The sequence below is a fragment of the Oryctolagus cuniculus genome, chromosome 3, assembly GCF_051225735.1.
Source record: "Oryctolagus cuniculus isolate XC-2025 breed Fujian yellow rabbit chromosome 3, ASM5122573v1, whole genome shotgun sequence".
In the NCBI taxonomy this organism is placed as follows: domain Eukaryota; kingdom Metazoa; phylum Chordata; class Mammalia; order Lagomorpha; family Leporidae; genus Oryctolagus; species Oryctolagus cuniculus.
The window spans coordinates 38,831,245-38,848,158 of NC_142869.1; the positions used below are offsets into that span (position 1 = coordinate 38,831,245).

The 16,914-nt window shown below is 43.6% G+C and overlaps 1 protein-coding gene across 10 annotated transcripts in view; it reads right to left on the bottom strand.

The window, feature by feature from the left end:
* Window positions 1–10,049: 10,049 nt before the first annotated feature.
* CFLAR (CASP8 and FADD like apoptosis regulator) overlaps window positions 10,050–16,914 on the bottom strand; it is an 83,210-nt gene continuing 76,345 nt past the window's right edge. For all 10 annotated transcript variants that reach the window (XM_089330103.1, XM_089330100.1, XM_089330098.1 and 7 more), the window contains one exon: window positions 10,050–16,042. In XM_089330103.1, coding sequence (XP_089186229.1) covers window positions 15,904–16,042 — 139 coding nt within the window. In that variant the 3' untranslated portion in view covers window positions 10,050–15,903. The remainder of the gene's footprint in view (window positions 16,043–16,914) is intronic.

The window sequence follows — 16,914 nt, forward strand, 5'->3', positions numbered from 1 at the left end:
AAAGAATGGGGGCCAGCGAGAGGCACAGTGGGTAAAGCCACTGCCTGCAAGGCGGGGCGGGCATCCGTGTGTCCCTGATGCCAAGTGGGCATCTCACTGTGCTTTCAGTTAGCATTTCCATCTTTCCGTGTGGCTATTGGCTTATTTCTTTTTATGAGATACCTATTTAAAACCTTCCCCATTTTTAAATTGAGTTATTTATCTTCTTATTGCTGAGTTGTATTCTTTTATATTCTGGGACCTAGTTTTATATCAGACACAAGATTTGCAAATATTCTTTCTGATTCTGTGGATTGTCTTCACTTTCTGGATAGTGTCCTCTACAGTCCAAAAGTTTTAAATGTATGGGGCCAGTTCTGTGGTGTAGTGGATAAAGCCACTGCCTGCAGTGCGGGAATCCCATGTGGGCTCTGGTTCAAATCCCGGCTGCCCCACTTCCGATCCAGCTCTCTGCAATGGCCTGGGAAAGCAGTACAGGATAGTTCAAGTGCTTGGGCCCCTGCACCCATGTGCAAGACCTGGAGGAAGCTCTTAGCTCCTGGTTTCAGATTGGCCCAGCACCGGCTGTTGCAGCCATTTCGGTAGTAAACCAGCAGATGGAAGATCTCTCTCTTTCTCACTGTGTGTGTGTGTGTGTGTGTGTGCTTCTGTCTCTCTGTAACTCTTCAGTTCAAATAAATAAATAAATCTTTTTTTAAAAAAATGGAACAGCTGGGACTTGAACCAGCGCCTATAGAGGATACCAGCACCACAGCCAGCAGCTTTACCTGCTACAACACAGTGCTGGCCCCCATCTACGTTTTTCCTAAGAGCTTTATGATTTCAGCTCTCTCATCCATTCTGAGGCTTTTTTGTTTGTGAGGTAAGGGTCCAACCTCATTCTTTTACATGTAAATATCAACTCTTTCAGCACCATTTATTGAGAATAGTATGTTTCCTCATTAAATTATCATCAACATTAATTGACTATAAATGTAAGGGTTATTTCTGGACTCTTAATTCTGTTCCAAACCACACTTGTTTGATTATTTTGAATAAATAATAAAAATAATCTAAATTAAATTTGTAGTAAATTTTGAACTAGAAATATGAGTCCTCCAACTTGTTTTTTTTTTTTCTTTTTAAGATTTATTTGTTTATTTGAGAGTTAGAGTTGCAGTGAGAGGGAGAGAAACAAGTCTGCCACACACTGGTTCACTCTCCAAATGGCTGTAATGGCTAGGACTGGGCCAGGCCAAAGCCATGGGCAGGAGCTCCTTCCAGGTCTCTCATGTGGATGGCAGGGACCCAAGTACTTGGGCTGTCCTCTGCTGCTTTCCCAGGCACATTGGCTGAGAGCTGAATCGGAAGTGGAGCAGGAGAGACTCAAACTGGCGACCATATAGGATGCCCGTGTCACAGGCAGCAGCTTTACCCACTACACCACAACACCAGGCCCTCAAGTTCATCTATATTCTACATCAGAGATGAACTTTGAACCATTATGCTAAGTGAAAGAATTCAGATACAAAAAACTACGTGTTTCTGAATGTTCTGTTGATATAAATATCCAAAATAAACAAATCCACACAGACAAAAAAAATGGATTCCAGGTTGCCAGAGACTGGGGGAGGGAGAGGAACAGGGAGTGACAACCAATCAGCGTGAGGTTTCCATGGATGGAAATGCTCTGAAAGTGGATTGTGATGGGCTGGCGCTGTGACTCGCTAGGCTAATCCTCCGCCTGCGGCGCCAGCACACCGGGTTCTAGTCCCAGTCAGGTTGCTGGATTCTGTCTCGGTTGTCCCTCCTCCAGGCCAGCTCTCTGCTGTGGCCCGGGAGTGCAGTGGAGGATGGCCCAAGTCCTTGGGCCCTGCACCCACATGGGAGACCAGGAGGAAGCACCTGGCTCCTGCCTTCGGATCAGCGTGATGTGCTGGCCGCAGCAGCCATTGGAGGGTGAACCAACGGCAAAGGAAGACCTTTCTCTCTGTCTCTCTCTCTCACTGTCCACTCTGCCTGTCAAAAAAAAAAAGATAAAAAAAAAGAAAGTGGAGTGTGAATAAACTAAAAACCACCAATTTATCCAGTTTAAAGGGTGAATTTTATGGCATGTGAGTTATATCTCAATAAAACGAGAGACCTAGGGTATGTCCCAATCTCATGTCACTAACTTCACAACATAAAAATTTTAGTAGTTTAAATCATGTTTAAAACACTTCCTAAGCCGGCGCCGTGGCTCACTAGGCTAATCCTCCGCCTAGCGGCGCCGGCACACCGGGTTCTAGTCCCGGTTGGGGCGCCGGATTCTGTCCCGGTTGCCCCTCTTCCAGGCCAGCTCTCTGCTATGGCCAGGGAGTGCAGTGGAGGATGGCCCAGGTGCTTGGGCCCTGCACCCCATGGGAGACCAGGAAAAGCACCTGGCTCCTGGCTCCTGCCATCGGATCAGCGCGGTGCGCCGGCCGCAGCGCGCCATCCGCGGCGGCCATTGGAGGGTGAACCAACGGCAAAGGAAGACCTTTCTCTCTGTCTCTCTCTCTCTCACTGTCCACTCTGCCTGTCAAAAAAAAAAAAAAAAAAAAAAAAAAAAAAAAAAAACCACTTCCTGCTAAAGTGAGATAAAAATACTCCATAGAGGCAGTCATTGTGGCACAGCAGCTAACGCTGCTGCTTGGAACAGCCGCACCCCATCTTGGAAAACAGTTCAAGTCCTGGCAGCTTTGCTTCGGTTACAGCTTCCTGCTAAAGCACTGGGAAGCAACTGAAAATGACCCAAATACTTGGGTCCCTGCCACTCATGTGGGAGACCCAGATGCAGTTCCAATTCCTGGCTTCAGCCTGGCCCAGCCCAACTGTTGTGGGCATTTGGGGAGAGAACCAGCTAATGGAAGATTCTCTCTATGTCTCTCTCTCTGTCTCCCCCCTCCCCTCCTCCCTGTCACTCAAATGAATAAATAAATCTTTAAAAATATTTCATGAAAGTTAAAGTTTGGTAGATCCACTCAGTATTCACGGCATGCTAAAAGCTAAGAGGAAACTATAAAGATAAAATTGATGAGAATCCCGCAAACTATAGTGTATTTATCAAAAATTATGGGGTGAGATACAATATGAAAGTAGGCACAGGAGAGAGTCATATGAGATAGCAATTCCATTCAAAATCGGGGGAGGGAAACCAAATTGAAGAAATAACTGGCCGGCGCCGCGGCTCACTAGGCTAATCCTCCTCCTTGTGGTGCCGGCACACCGGGTTCTAGTCCCAGTCAGGTTGCTGGATTCTGTCCCAGTTGCCCCTCTTCCAGGCCAGCTCTCTGCTGTGGCCAGGGAGTGCAGTGGAGGATGGCCCAAGTACTTGGGCCCTGCACCCCATGGGAGACCAGGAGAAGCACCTGGCTCCTGCCATCGGATCAGTGTGGTGCGCCAGCTGCAGCGTGCTGGCCGTGGCGGCCATTGGAGGGTGAACCAATGGCAAAAGGAAGACCTTTCTTTCTGCTTCTCTCTCTCACTGTCCACTCTGCCTGTCAAAAAAAAAAAAAAAAAAAGAAAAAAGAAAAAAAGAAATAACTGACTTCATGGAAGATGGAAGGAGGTAGTCTCTGAGCTGAGCTTTGCAGTAATGTTATACTTTGGAAATGTGGACATTGGGGTAGGGTGGTAGGGTGGGGTTCAGAATGGTCCAGAGAGATACAAGAACCAGGAAGCAGAGTCAGGGTTATGAGCTTTCCAACTTGACAGAACCAATCATGTTTGAAGGGAGATCTTGAAGACGCTGAAAATGGGGATACAAGCTAGACAGCTAGAAGAAAAGTTTTGGATATCTGGCTGGGCTACAACCTTATTGTATACACACTGGAAAATCTTGAAGGCCCCTAAGACGAAAATGAGAAAGTGTGTGTAGAGTCTTCAGATTGCCGAGTATGAAATAATTGTAGGGTTGAGAGGCTTGGGCAAGACTGGGAGGTGGCCTCTGACATTGTTCAATGGAGAGCTAGCAAAGGCATGAGAAACGTAATGATGGAGACAGGTGGAAAAGACGTAGTAGACACAGAACCAGCCTGATTTAGAAACTGGTTGAACATAGACACACAGAACAGAGACCAGGGTGACATAAGCTTCTGGTGGTGCCTTTAGCTGAAATTAGAGACATAGAACAGGAGATGTGGAATGAGGTGGGGTTTTGTTTTTGTTTGATGCCTGGAATCCGTAGAATTGGAGGTACCCAAAGGAGAAAGAAGTAGAAGAATCTGCCAGGAAGTTAAAGTTTGAACTGAAAGAAAGGAATCTGTGCTAGAAATATTCATCTTGGAGTCGCTGTCACAGGACAGGAACCAACGCTGCGCAGTTGTCACAGGAAATAAAGGACAGGGCCAGCAAGAAATCCTTGACAGAACTCCTGCAGTGCCACACTCCGGAGAAGTCGGGAGGGGACTTGGGGCCCCCAGGGAAGACAAGGACCCCTGGCTTGGTAACTAAGACCAGCGGATGTAGGATCTTGACGATTTGGTAGAACAGTTTAGGTGAAATGTAAGCGACAGGAAGTATGAAATACATGGGACAGGAAGGAATGGAGAGAATGGTGATTAGTCTACAGGTTACATAGGACAGTGGCTTAAAGGGGAGGGAATTTACTTGATACAGGATCAGAGCTTGTTCTTAGATGAGAGGAACAAAGAGGGAGGGAGAGACTAAAGATGGAAGACAGTTGAAAAAATGCCCACTCTTGGAAATGACAAATCTACATCAGCCAGGGACTCAGAGAGGAAGGGGAACCCCAGATCCAGGGCAGGAAGTTCTCACCAATAAGAAGAGGATGTTTTTGTGCCATTGTTCAAATAATGAAGAACTGTGATGACTTAAACATCATATAAATACACACAAATACAGACATGACCATGTGAATGAAGAGAAAGAGAAAACATTATGCTATTTATGTTTAAAATAGATATGTTTATATATATGACACTATACCTTTTTTTTTTTTTTTTTTGACAGGCAGAGTGGACAGTGAGAGAGAGAGAGACAGAGAGAGAAAGGTCTTCCTTTTGCCGTTGGTTCACCCTCCAATGGCCGCCGCTGCAGCCGGCGCACCGCGCTGATCCTGGCAGGAGCCAGGAGCCAGGTGCTTTTTCCTGGTCTCCCATGGGGTGCAGGGCCCAAGCACCTGGGCCATCCTCCACTGCACTCCCTGGCCATAGCAGAGAGCTGGCCTGGAAGAGGGGCAACCGGGACAGAATCCGGCGCCCCAACCGGGACTAGAACCCGGTGTGCCGGCGCCGCAAGGTGGAGGATTAGCCTATTGAGCCACGGCGCCGGCTCGACACTATACCTTTTATAATAATTAGTTTTTATTTATTTTTTAAAGTTACAGTAATATATTCTCTGTGTAAAGTGAAACAATATAAAATCTTATATTCTCTCAACATTATTTACATCATATAAAGTTAAAGTGAATGGGGCCGGCCAGCATTGTGGTGCAGCAGGTTAAGCTGTGGCCTGCAGGGCCCCCATCCCATATGGGTGCCAGTTCAAATCCCGGTTGCTCCGCTTCTGATTGAGCTCCCTGCTAATGTGCCTGGGAAAAACAGCAAAAGATGGCCCAAGTGTCTGTGCCCCTGCCACACATGTCCAAGAACTAGGTGAAGCTCCTGGCTCCTCGCTTCGACCTGGCCCAGCCCTGGCCACTGAGGCCATTTGGGGAGTGAACCAGCAGATGTAAGAAATCTCTCTCTCTCCCTCTTTTTCTCTCTCTGTAACTCTGTTTTTCAAATAAATAAATATTTTTTAAAAACGTTATACTGAAGATCACATGGTATGATGAGAAGAATAATTGAAGTAGAACACAATATAGAGCAGGAATAGACCCACACAAATGCAGTCAACTAAGTTTTGAAAAAGGAGCAAAGGCTATCCAGTAAAGAAGATAGCATTTTCAGCAAAGGGTGCTGAACAAGTATTTGAATAGACATTGCAACAAAGAAGACAGAAAGCAAATTAGCATAGGAAAAAATGCTCATCATCAAACGTCACCAGGGAATTACAAAATAAAACAGTAAAATCTTCAACACTGACAATGCCAAATGCTGACAAGGATGTGGAGCCACAGGAACTCTGAAAAATAGGACAGCCACTTAGAAATACAATCTGTGGTTTCTTACAAAGTGAAACAGAGGCTTCCCATAAAATTCAGCAACTGCTGTGCAAGGTATTTATTCAAATGTGTTAACAATTTACAATGGACAGAATGGGAGAAAATATTGCATACTATCCAGTTAAGAAATGGTCAAAGGACAAGAGCTGATCAAGTCACTGTTTCTCATAGTGTCCATTTCACTTCAACAGCTTTCCCCTTTGCTGCTCAGTTAGTTGTCGCTGATCAGGGAGAACATATGATATTTGTCCCTTTGGGACTGGCTTAATTCACTCAGCATAATGTTTTCCAGATTCCTCCATCTTGCTGCAAATGACCGGATTTCATTGTTTTTGACTGCTGTATAGTATTCTATAGAGTACATGTCCCATAATTTCTTTATCCAGTCTACTGTTGATGGGCATTTGGGTTGGTTCCAGGTCTTAGCTATTGTGAATTGAGCTGCAATAAACATTAATGTGCAGACAGCTTGTTTGTTTGCCAATTTAATTTCCTTTGGGTAAATTCCAAGGAGTGGGATGGCTGGGTTGAATGGTAGGGTTATATTCAGGTTTCTGAGGAATCTCCAGACTGACTTCCATAGTGGCTTAATCAATTTGCATTCCCACCAATAGTGGGTCAGTGTCCCTTTTTCCCCACATCCTCTCCAGCAACTGTTGTTGGTAGATTTCCATATGTGAGCCATTCTAACGTGGGTGAGGTGAAACCTTATTGTGGTTTTGATTTGCATTTCCCTGATTGCTAGTGATCTTGAACATTTTTTCATGTGCTTGTTGGCCCTTTTGATTTCCTCTTTTGAAAAATGTCTATTGAGGTCCTTGGCCCAGCTCTTAAGTGGGTTGTTTGTTTTGATGTTGTGGAGTTTCTTGATTTCTTTGTAGATTCTGGCTATCAACTCTTTATCTGTTGCATAGTTTGCGAATATTTTTTCCCATTCTGTTGGTTGCCTCTTCACTTTCCTGACTGTTTCTTTTGCAGTACAGAAAGTTCTCAATTTGATGCAATCCCAAATGTTAATTTTACTTTGACTGCCTGTGCTTCTGGGGTATTTTTCCAAGAAGTCTTTGCCAGTACCTATATCTTGCAGAGTATCTCCAATGCTCTCTAATAATTTGATGGTGTCAGGTCATAGATTTAAGTCTTTAATCCATGTTGAGTGAATTTTTGTGTAAGGTGAAAGGTAGGGGTCTTGCTTCATGGTTATGCACCTGGAAATCCAATTTTCCCAGCACCATTTATTGAATAGACTGTCCTTACTCCAGGGATTGGTTTTGGATCCTTGATCAAATATAAGTTGGCTGTAGATGTTTGGATTGATTTCTGGTGTTTCTATTCTGTTCCATTGGTCAGCTCTTGTCCTGACTGTTGATGTACAATGTAATACTTTATCCATTTTAGTATTTTATCTTTGTTTTGTTCTAGTACTATTGGTTGAACTCTGATTAACACACAATTGTTCTTAGGTGTTTAAATTTTGACTGAAAAGTGATCTCTGTTAAATATAAGAGTGGGAATAAGAGAGGGAAGACATGTACAATTTGAGACATGCTCAATCGGACTTGCCCCAAATGGTGGAGTTAGAATCATGCCAGGGGATCCCAATACAATCCCATCAAGGTGGGATGTATCAATGCCATCTCACTAGTCCAAGTGATCAATTTCAGTTCACAATTGATCACACTAATAGGTCTAAGAGTCAAAGGGATCACACAAACAAGACTAGTGTCTGCTAATACTAGCTGATAGAATCAAAAAGGGAGAGAACAATCCAACATAGGAAGCAGGATCCACAGCAGACTCATAGAATGGCAGATGTCCTAAATAGCACTCTGGCCTCAGAATCAGCCCTTAAGGCAGTCAGATATGGCTGAAGAGCCCATGAGAGTATTTTAGGCATGGAAAGCCAACACACTCTGGGAAAAAAAAAAAAAACACCTAAATGAAAGATCTCTGTGAGTGAGATCCCAGTGGAAAGAACGGGGCCATCAAAGAAGGAGGTACCTTTCTCTGAAGGGAGGAGAGAACTTCCACTTTGACTATGACCCTGTCGGAATAAGATCGAAGTTGGTGAACTCAAAAGGCTTCCATAGCCTTGGCAACTCATGACTAGAGCCTAGGGAGATTACTGACGCCATAAACAAGAGTGTCCAATTGTTAAGTCAACAACAGGATCACTGTGTACTTACTCCTCATGTGGGATCTGTCCTTAATGTGTTGTCCAATGTGAAGTAATGCTATAACTAGTACTGAAACAGTATTTTACACTTTGTGTTTCTGTGTGGGTGCAAACTGATGAAATCTTTGCTTAATATATAGTGAATTGATCTTCTGTATATAAAGATAATTGAAAATGAATCTTGATGTGAATGGAATGGGAGAGGGAGCGGGAGGTGGGAGGGGTGTGAGTGGGAGGGAAATTATGGGGTGGGGGAAGCCATTGTAATCCATTACCTGTACTTTGAAAATTTATATTTACTAAATAAAAAATTTAAAAAATAAAGGATTTAATAACCAAAAAAAAAGAAATGGTCAAAGGATATGGAGGTTTTTCAAAGGAAGAAATATAAATGGCCAACAGACACATGAAAAAATGCTCATGATTACTAGCCACCAGGGAAATGCAAATGAAAACCACAATCAGGTATCACCTCACTCTAGTTAGAATGACTATTACCCAAAAAATCAAATATTATCAAATGTTGGCAACGTTGTAGAGAGAAAAGTATCCTAATACACTATTTTTTTTTAATGAACTTTATTGGATTTTTTTTTTTTTTTGACAGGCAGAGTGGATAGTGAGAGAGAGAAACAGAGAGAAAGGTCTTCCTTTGCCGTTGGTTCACCCTCCAATGGCCGCCGCGGCCAGCGCGCTGAGGCCAGCGCACCGCGCTGGTCCAAAGGCAGGAGCCAGGAGCCAGGTGCTTTTCCTGGTCTCCCATGGGGTGCAGGGCCCAAGCACTTGGGCCATCCTCCACTGCACTCCCTGGCCACAGCAGAGAGCTGGCCTGGAAGAGGGGCAACCGGGACAGAATCCGGCGCCCCGACCGGGACTAGAACCCAGTGTGCCAGTGCTGCAAGGTGGAGGATTAGCCTATTGAGCCACGGCACCAGCTCCTAATACACTATTGATGGAATGCAAATTGGTATAGCCATTATGGAAAAACAATATGGCGGTTCCTTAGAAAACTAAAAATAGATCTACCATATGACCCAGCTATCACACCCCTAGGAATATATCCAAAGGAAACAAATTCAGCATATAAAGACATAACCACATTCCCATGCTTATTGCAGCTCAGTTCCCGACAGCAAAAATATGGAATCAACCTATATGTCCATCAACTGATGATTGGGTAAATGAAATGCCTGGAGGCCCTGTAGCTTTGGAGTAGCCCAAAAAGGGAAGAAGAGAAAGCGTTTCAGGGAATAGAGGAGACCCTGTGGTTTCCTGGCTGGAAGATGAGTCATTTCATCAATGGCCTTGTTGGAAGTCCTGCATTTCTCTACTGGGGCTGCAGCAAGCAAGCGAGGACCAGCTTGGGAAACAAGGCCTTGTGGATGGAAAAGCACTGGTCTCTCTTGAGTCATCCTGACCATACGAAACACATGTGCAGGGTTCATGTAACTTCTTCATTCTCAACTTGATACATTTATCTTTCAAACTCTTATTCACTGTGAACTGGCCATCACCACAAACCCAGTCCAAAAGCTGATCTATAATTGAGTGGTTCCATTAGAATGACAGTTTCCTGTCAGTCACACTTCTTTGTGGACACATTTTAAACTCTACTATAATGTCTTAATTGATCATCTCCAGCCCATAAAGAGATAAAAATGTTATCATGCATGCTAAATACTTAGGTTACCTCAGATTTTAAGTACACACACATTTAAAAATAATTGGAAAATAAATATAATCTGCTAGATTTTTAAAAAAGATTTATTTATTTAAAAAGCAGACTTGAATGAGAAAGAGAGATCTTCCATCCAGTGGTTCACTCCCCAGATGGCCACAACTGGCACTCATTGCAAGTAGAGGTTTAACACATTATACCACAATGGCAGCCCCTAGACAAATTTTTCTTTCAAATTTACAACATGCACAAATATTTCATACATTCTAACCAAACAACAATATCAGTTGGACTAGTTAGGTTAAGAGAAATATAACCCCCCACTGTTTTTCTCTCCTGTAGAAGTCCAGAGGCAGGTGTGCTGCCTTCATGCCATCATCCAACAAAGCTTCTTCCTACTCACCATGCAGCTATCCCTACAGTATGGCACCTATCTTTGCATTTCAAGATGGCAGCTGGAATGCCAGCCATCACCTCCACCTTCTAGGCAACAGGATGGAGGAAGGGACAAAGAAGAGCAGAGGGCAAAAAACAGCTGTCTTTTAAGAAACAGTTACCAGAAGCTGCCATGTGATGCTTCTGATTAAGTGCTATTGGCCGGGACTTGGTCCTATGACCATATCTCACTACAAGTTGAGGTTTGGGCAAGCAGGCTGTATTCTGCAGGGCCTTGTGCACAGTTACAAGCCAGCGTTTCTATGACTAGAGAGAACTAGGAAGAGTGGCTAGTAGGGAAAGTGAGCCAATTTGACAAGGCTGACCTTAAAGTCTGACCTCTTGGTGGCACAAGAAACGTGCTTAATCCTGAAAAATTGCTGCTAGAGTCTGGGAAGAGAAAAGGCTCCATTGCAAATGCTGCAGACAAGAAATGTTCACAAGACCCCCACCAAGGCCAATTCATGGAAGAGATTAGAGCTAGAATGAACTGGAACCTAAGAACAGAGAGGGGGCTTCGTCAGCAACAAGCCCCCAACACTCAGAATCAAATGGAAGGAGCTTGGCTTTGGTATAGGCAGCAGTATCCTCAAATACAGAGACGAGAATTTGGAAAAGAAAAGCAAAAACACCCATTACACTTCTGCCAGCCTTGTAGACTTTGTTTTCCTAGGAAAGAAATTTTTCATTTTTATTTTAAGGACATTTACTATAAACATACTAGATATGGTATTTGGTGCTTGTCCTGGGAAGATTATTGTATGAGCATCTCCTGTGCTGTAACATGCTTTGTAGAAGTCACCCCAAGAACTGGTTATTGTGATTCGAAGTGTAGTGAAAAGACTCTGCATAGCTTGAGTTCACATACTGGTGCGAGGTGACCGCATGTAAGCTACTCAATATCACTTTGCCTCATTTTCTTCATCTAATACAATAATGAGGACAGTAACACCTACCTCATAAAGCTGGTTTGAGGATTACATGAGATAGCTCACGTAAAATAAGCGGAAAATAGCTCAGCTGATATAGGTTCTCATTTTAGATAACATTTTATTTTATATATACTATATAAACTTTATGTGTATATATGATGTTTATGTATGGATATAAAATTTTGACAGCTACAGGCTGGCGCCACGGTTCAATAGGCTAACCCTCTGCCTGTGGCACCAGCACACCGGGTTCTAGTCCCAGTCGGGGCACCGGATTCTGTCCTGGTTGCCCCTCTTCCAGGCCAGCTCTCTGCTGTGGTCCGGGAGTGCAGTGGAGGATGGCCCAAGTCCTTGGGCCCTGCACCCGCATGGGAGACCAGGAGAAGCACCTGGCTCCTGGCTTCGGATCAGCGCACTGGCCGTGGCGGCCATTGGAGGGTGAACCAACGGCAAAAGTAAGACCTTTCTCTCTGTCTCTCTCTCTCTCTCTCACTGTCCACTCATAAAACTTCAGTTAGTGAATCTTTCATCTGAACATTTGCCTAGTTATTGGGCAGGCTACTGTGAGGTTTGAAATAGTTTCATCCCCTCATCTCTTTTACATGACTATTTAGGAGTACTGCCTCTTAAAATGATATGATTCATATATACGTATATATATATATATATATTAGAACATTTTATTTAATCTGGATTACTCATTATTTTATCTATATGTAATTCTAAGTTTATCTCAAATATTTAATTAAAAACTATGCTCAGTGAAAAGTAAGAAGAGCCTTTAATCATCAAGTGCTCATGTACAAAAGCTTTAGAGAAAGTTCCAGAGGAGGGAGGCATTTGGCCCGGCAGTTAGGACACCAGCTAGCACACCGTGTCCCACATTGGAAGGCCTGGGTTTGACTGCTGGTTCTGGCTCCTGATTCCAGCTTTCCTGCTAATGGGGACCCTGGGACGCAGAGCTAATGATTCAAATAGTTGGCTCACTGCCACCCACGTGGGAGACCTGGACTGAGCTCCTGGCTTCCCCACCTCCTGGCTCTGACCCAGTCCAGCCTTGTCCATTGTGAGCATTTGGGCAGTGAACCAGTAGATGAGAGTTCGCTCTCGCTCTCTCTTTCTACCCATCAAATAAATGAATGCATTTTTAAGAAGCAAAGAAAGAATCGAAGATTCTACTATTAAAATAAGAAAAATAACTTACATGAAGACGGGCTAAAGTTAAAAGATGGGGACCTTCAGGGCACTCCACCCTCTGACTCCAGCCATCTCTCAGCCTGCGACTCATACCTTCCTACTCACACCTCCTCATACGTGCTAAGTTACACCCAAGGTTTCCTCAGCTTGCCCTGTATTGCTGTTTGTCCCTCAGTTGACTTGTTTTCTCTCTCACAACACGTTCTCTATTCCATCTCAACATACCCAAATCCTATCTGCTATGCCATGTTTGATTCCACCTTTCCAAAGCAGCCCCTCCAGAATGTGGGTTAATGGCATGGTCTAGCAAGACATAGTCATAAAGAATCTCTCACTTCATCCTCAGAACAATTCTATGAGGTAGGCAAGGGAGGCAGGGTCAGCCTAAGCTTGAAACCACAACCTCTCTTCCCTCCACACCATACCACATGCTAGTGAGCAAAAGTCACAAAGAATTACAAGTAGTAATTACAAGTAGTAGTCTTCTCATTGGGATTGGGGGATTGCCTGATGCTTGATGGTATAAAAACAGCAGAATCCAACATCAAAAAAGAAAAGTGGCAAAAAGTAAAGAAATAGACAATACAACATAATTTTTCAAAATGATTGTGTAAAAAGAGGGAAGGAAAGGCAACAAAGATGCTCATTTGCCAAGCTCTAAATTTTCCCCACGCCAGGCAGATGGGATAAGGCATGGTATGGGCCACGGGCCACAGCAGGGAGAGGATGGGCCTGGAAAGGTAGGACAATGACCTTCACAAACAGCAGGGAGAGGTGTAGGATGCCTGCCCTGGAATGCATGCTGCACATTACGAACATTTGTTCTAATTTCTGAAGAACACCAGATCATCAGACTGGTTGTTCACATGCTGCACCTGGTATTACTGCTGATTTCCTCTGCAAGTTGGGAAAATCATCGTGTGCTTCAGTTTAATCAATGTTTCGGTGTTCTCGCCCTTCTGGGACGACTATGGTTGTCTACCCCACAGCAGGTGCCATACCCCACTTTTTCAAACTTCCCCACAGGACCCCAGCTTGTGAAGACCATTGCACCTCAGGGAGACAGAATCTCTCCTCAGTTCCAAGGGACTGAATCTGTGTTGATATAAGCCAAGCACAACCATGCCACAACCCCTGTCGTGACCAGTTTAAGGATGGACACATCTTGCGACTGTAGCCAATGAGAGGTGAAGGGAAAGAGCACTTCTGGGGAAATTTTCCTTTCAGCTTGAGACAGAAGGAAGACATGCTTTCTCTTCTGACATTTGGATGTCATACTTGGACCCATAACCGTCTTGCAGCCATTAGATGACTGAAAACAAAGGCCAAGATGATGTGGTTGCAGAGAGAAAAGGTGAAAAAGATCAAGTCCTTGATGACATCATTGGAGCCAATAATTTTTTTTTTGACAGATAGACAGTGAGAGAGAAAGACAGAGAGAAAGGTCCTCCCTCCATTGGTTCACCCCCTAAATGGCCACCACGGCTGGAACCATGCCGATCTGAAGCCAGGAACCAGGTGCTTCCTCTTGGTCTCCCACGTGAGTGCAGGTGCCCAAGCACTTGGGCCATCCTCCACTGCCTTCCTGGGCCACAGCAGAGAGCTGGACTGGAAGAGGAGCAAACGGGACTAGAACCTGGTGCCCATATGGGATGCCAGCGCCACAGGCAGAGGATTAACCAACTGAGCCACGGCGCCGGCCCGGAGCCAATAAATTAACCAACAAAGCAACTACCCCCTACCACTGGACTTCCTGGTTAATGAGATTAAACAAACATTCAAAATAGATCTTTGTGTTGTGTTACATCTTCCATTACTTGTATCTAAAATACTTTGAATGATAGAAGAGTTAATCATGCAGAGCCAAGAAGGTGCACATAATGTGAAAGATTTTCAGAATTCAAGGCTCAGACAATACAAAAGACCATATGATTACTTTTTATTTTTAAGTAGAGAGGTTAGACTCTGATAAGAATACATACAAATAAAGTGAACAAGTTTAAAGGTCTAAAGTATAACAGGAGGACTAAGGTTAATAAAATTGTATGGGATTAGGGATTCTTGTTATATAGAATTCAGGTGTCCTTGTCACAAGGAAGTAATGATATGAGAGGATAGAAAAGTGATCTGCTTCCCCACTGGAGCAGATACTATACAGATACTATCTGTGTATCTCTCACCATCATGTTGCAAGCCTCAAACATATGCAATAAGATCTTTTTAAAAATACATGAGAGAAATGAGGTCAGGAAAAAAATAAAGCATATCTGATGGGTCAAAGTGGATAATTTCAGCAGTTGGTAGCTCCCAAGATAACGGATATAATCTAGCAGCTCATCTAACCAGATGATGGACTCAGCCAAGCCAACTTGTAAAACACATTCAATCACATTTTGTATCTTAATCTCTGGTTTATAGACTATCAACTCCTGCCTGCCATAACCTCAGAGAATTTGAAATGTAAACCTGCAAAAGAATAGGACTATAAAGCAAATTAAGAAATAAAGCCAAACACAGTATACACTTACTTTGGTAACCAAATGTATTGATCATTAGGTAATCATTGGAAAAATGCATCCATCTATATGCAATGTGTTTAAGACCTTTAAGAAAATCCAATATACTAGCCTTGTGCTTTTGAATGAATGAATAAAGTATATCATTACATTTGCCATCAATATTTATAAACAAAAGTTTAATCTGTGAAATTTATTAAGTTTTATTTATATTTTCTTGGCAATTTATATAAACATCAAAGTACAATATAATATAAATAAATATAGTGGCTTCCTACTGATGTCTGTAGGCTACACATTACTTCCTACTGATGTCTGTAGGCTACAGGTAAAGGAACTCTCAAGGGTCCTTCCTACATGAAAACAACAACAGAAAAAAAACTTTTCAAGTAGGAATATCTGGTCATGGAGTCTGAAAACTGCCCTTCCACTCTTTTAACCCGCAGTGACACAACTGTGGCAAAACATACATAAATGCACACAGATGCACATCCGCCAAAGCCAATTTTAAAAATATATAATATATTGGGCGGGTGCTGAGATATAGCACGTTAAGCTACCGCCTACAGTGCCGGCATCCCATATGGGCACCAGTTTGAGTCCCAGCTGCTCCACTTCCAATTCAGCTCTCTGCTATGGCCTGGGAAAGCAGTAGAGGTTGGCCCAAGTGCTTGGGCCCTGCACCCACATGGGAGACCGGGAAGAAGCTCCTCGCTCCTGGCTTCGGATTGGCGCAACACTGGCTGTTGCAGCCATTTGGGGAGTGAACCAGTGGATGGAAGATCTCTCTCTCTCTCTCTCTCTCTCTCTCGGACATGGAACTAAGAACAGCTTTTGGCTTTTCATTGGTGAGAAAGAATGAGCTGCTTTCTCAGAGTGTGCTGCAGCCAGACGTGGTACTTCTCCTTAGCAGGAGCGCGACTGTTCCAATCATACACTTTGCTGTTGAGTTCAACGTGGAGATCCAGGAGTGGGCGATTTCTGGAGGCAACAAGAAAGGGAAGCTTTAATGCCATGCAAATACCAACGAGAAGACAGATTGTCATTAGGGTGAAATGAGTCAACAGACGTGCGTGAAGTTTTTTGAAACTGTTCCTTTTTAAATGCTCTAGAAGCCACTCTGTGAATGATCTCAACAACTGACATCACTCTGGCTCAAGGACCACAGACTGTGTCCCCAAAGGGCAGCTGAGTTTCGCTCTGTGGACACAGCAGCCAGGTGATACCCAGCCTGGGTCACTTACACAAATGCATGATGGATGTAAAAGGCAATAATTCCCCTGGCCCACGGAGGATCTGCCTTGGAGGACTGGGCTGATCCTTTTACAGGCTCCCCATTCCTGCCATGCCACACCTGGGGGAACTGGGGAGAGAAGGCCACAAGGTCATTCATGGGGTCCTCACAGCCACAGCCAGAATGCACTTGATAAGTAGCTTGGAGACGCTTTACATTGTAGTTAGGAACCAATGAAACAAGCCAATTAACCTGAGAGTTGAGGTACATGTGGCTTCAGTCAGCTTAAATGGAAACCAGGTCATTGACATATTCTTTCTAGTAACATTAAAAATGTGTACAATAGTCCCCCTTCATCCCCTAGGGAACACAAGCCAAGAGCACCAGTGGATGTCTGAAACCACAGAGGGTAGCAAACCCTGCACTGTGTATACCACGTTTTTGTCTTACACATACATTTATACCAATGATAAAGTTTAACTTATAAATAAGGCAAAATAAGAGATTAGCAACAACTAATAATAAAATAAAAGAATTATAACAGTATGCTATAATCAGTCATTTAAAGCCTATAGTTGCTAAGTTGATCTTCAATATATGAAGGTAATTGAAAATGAAA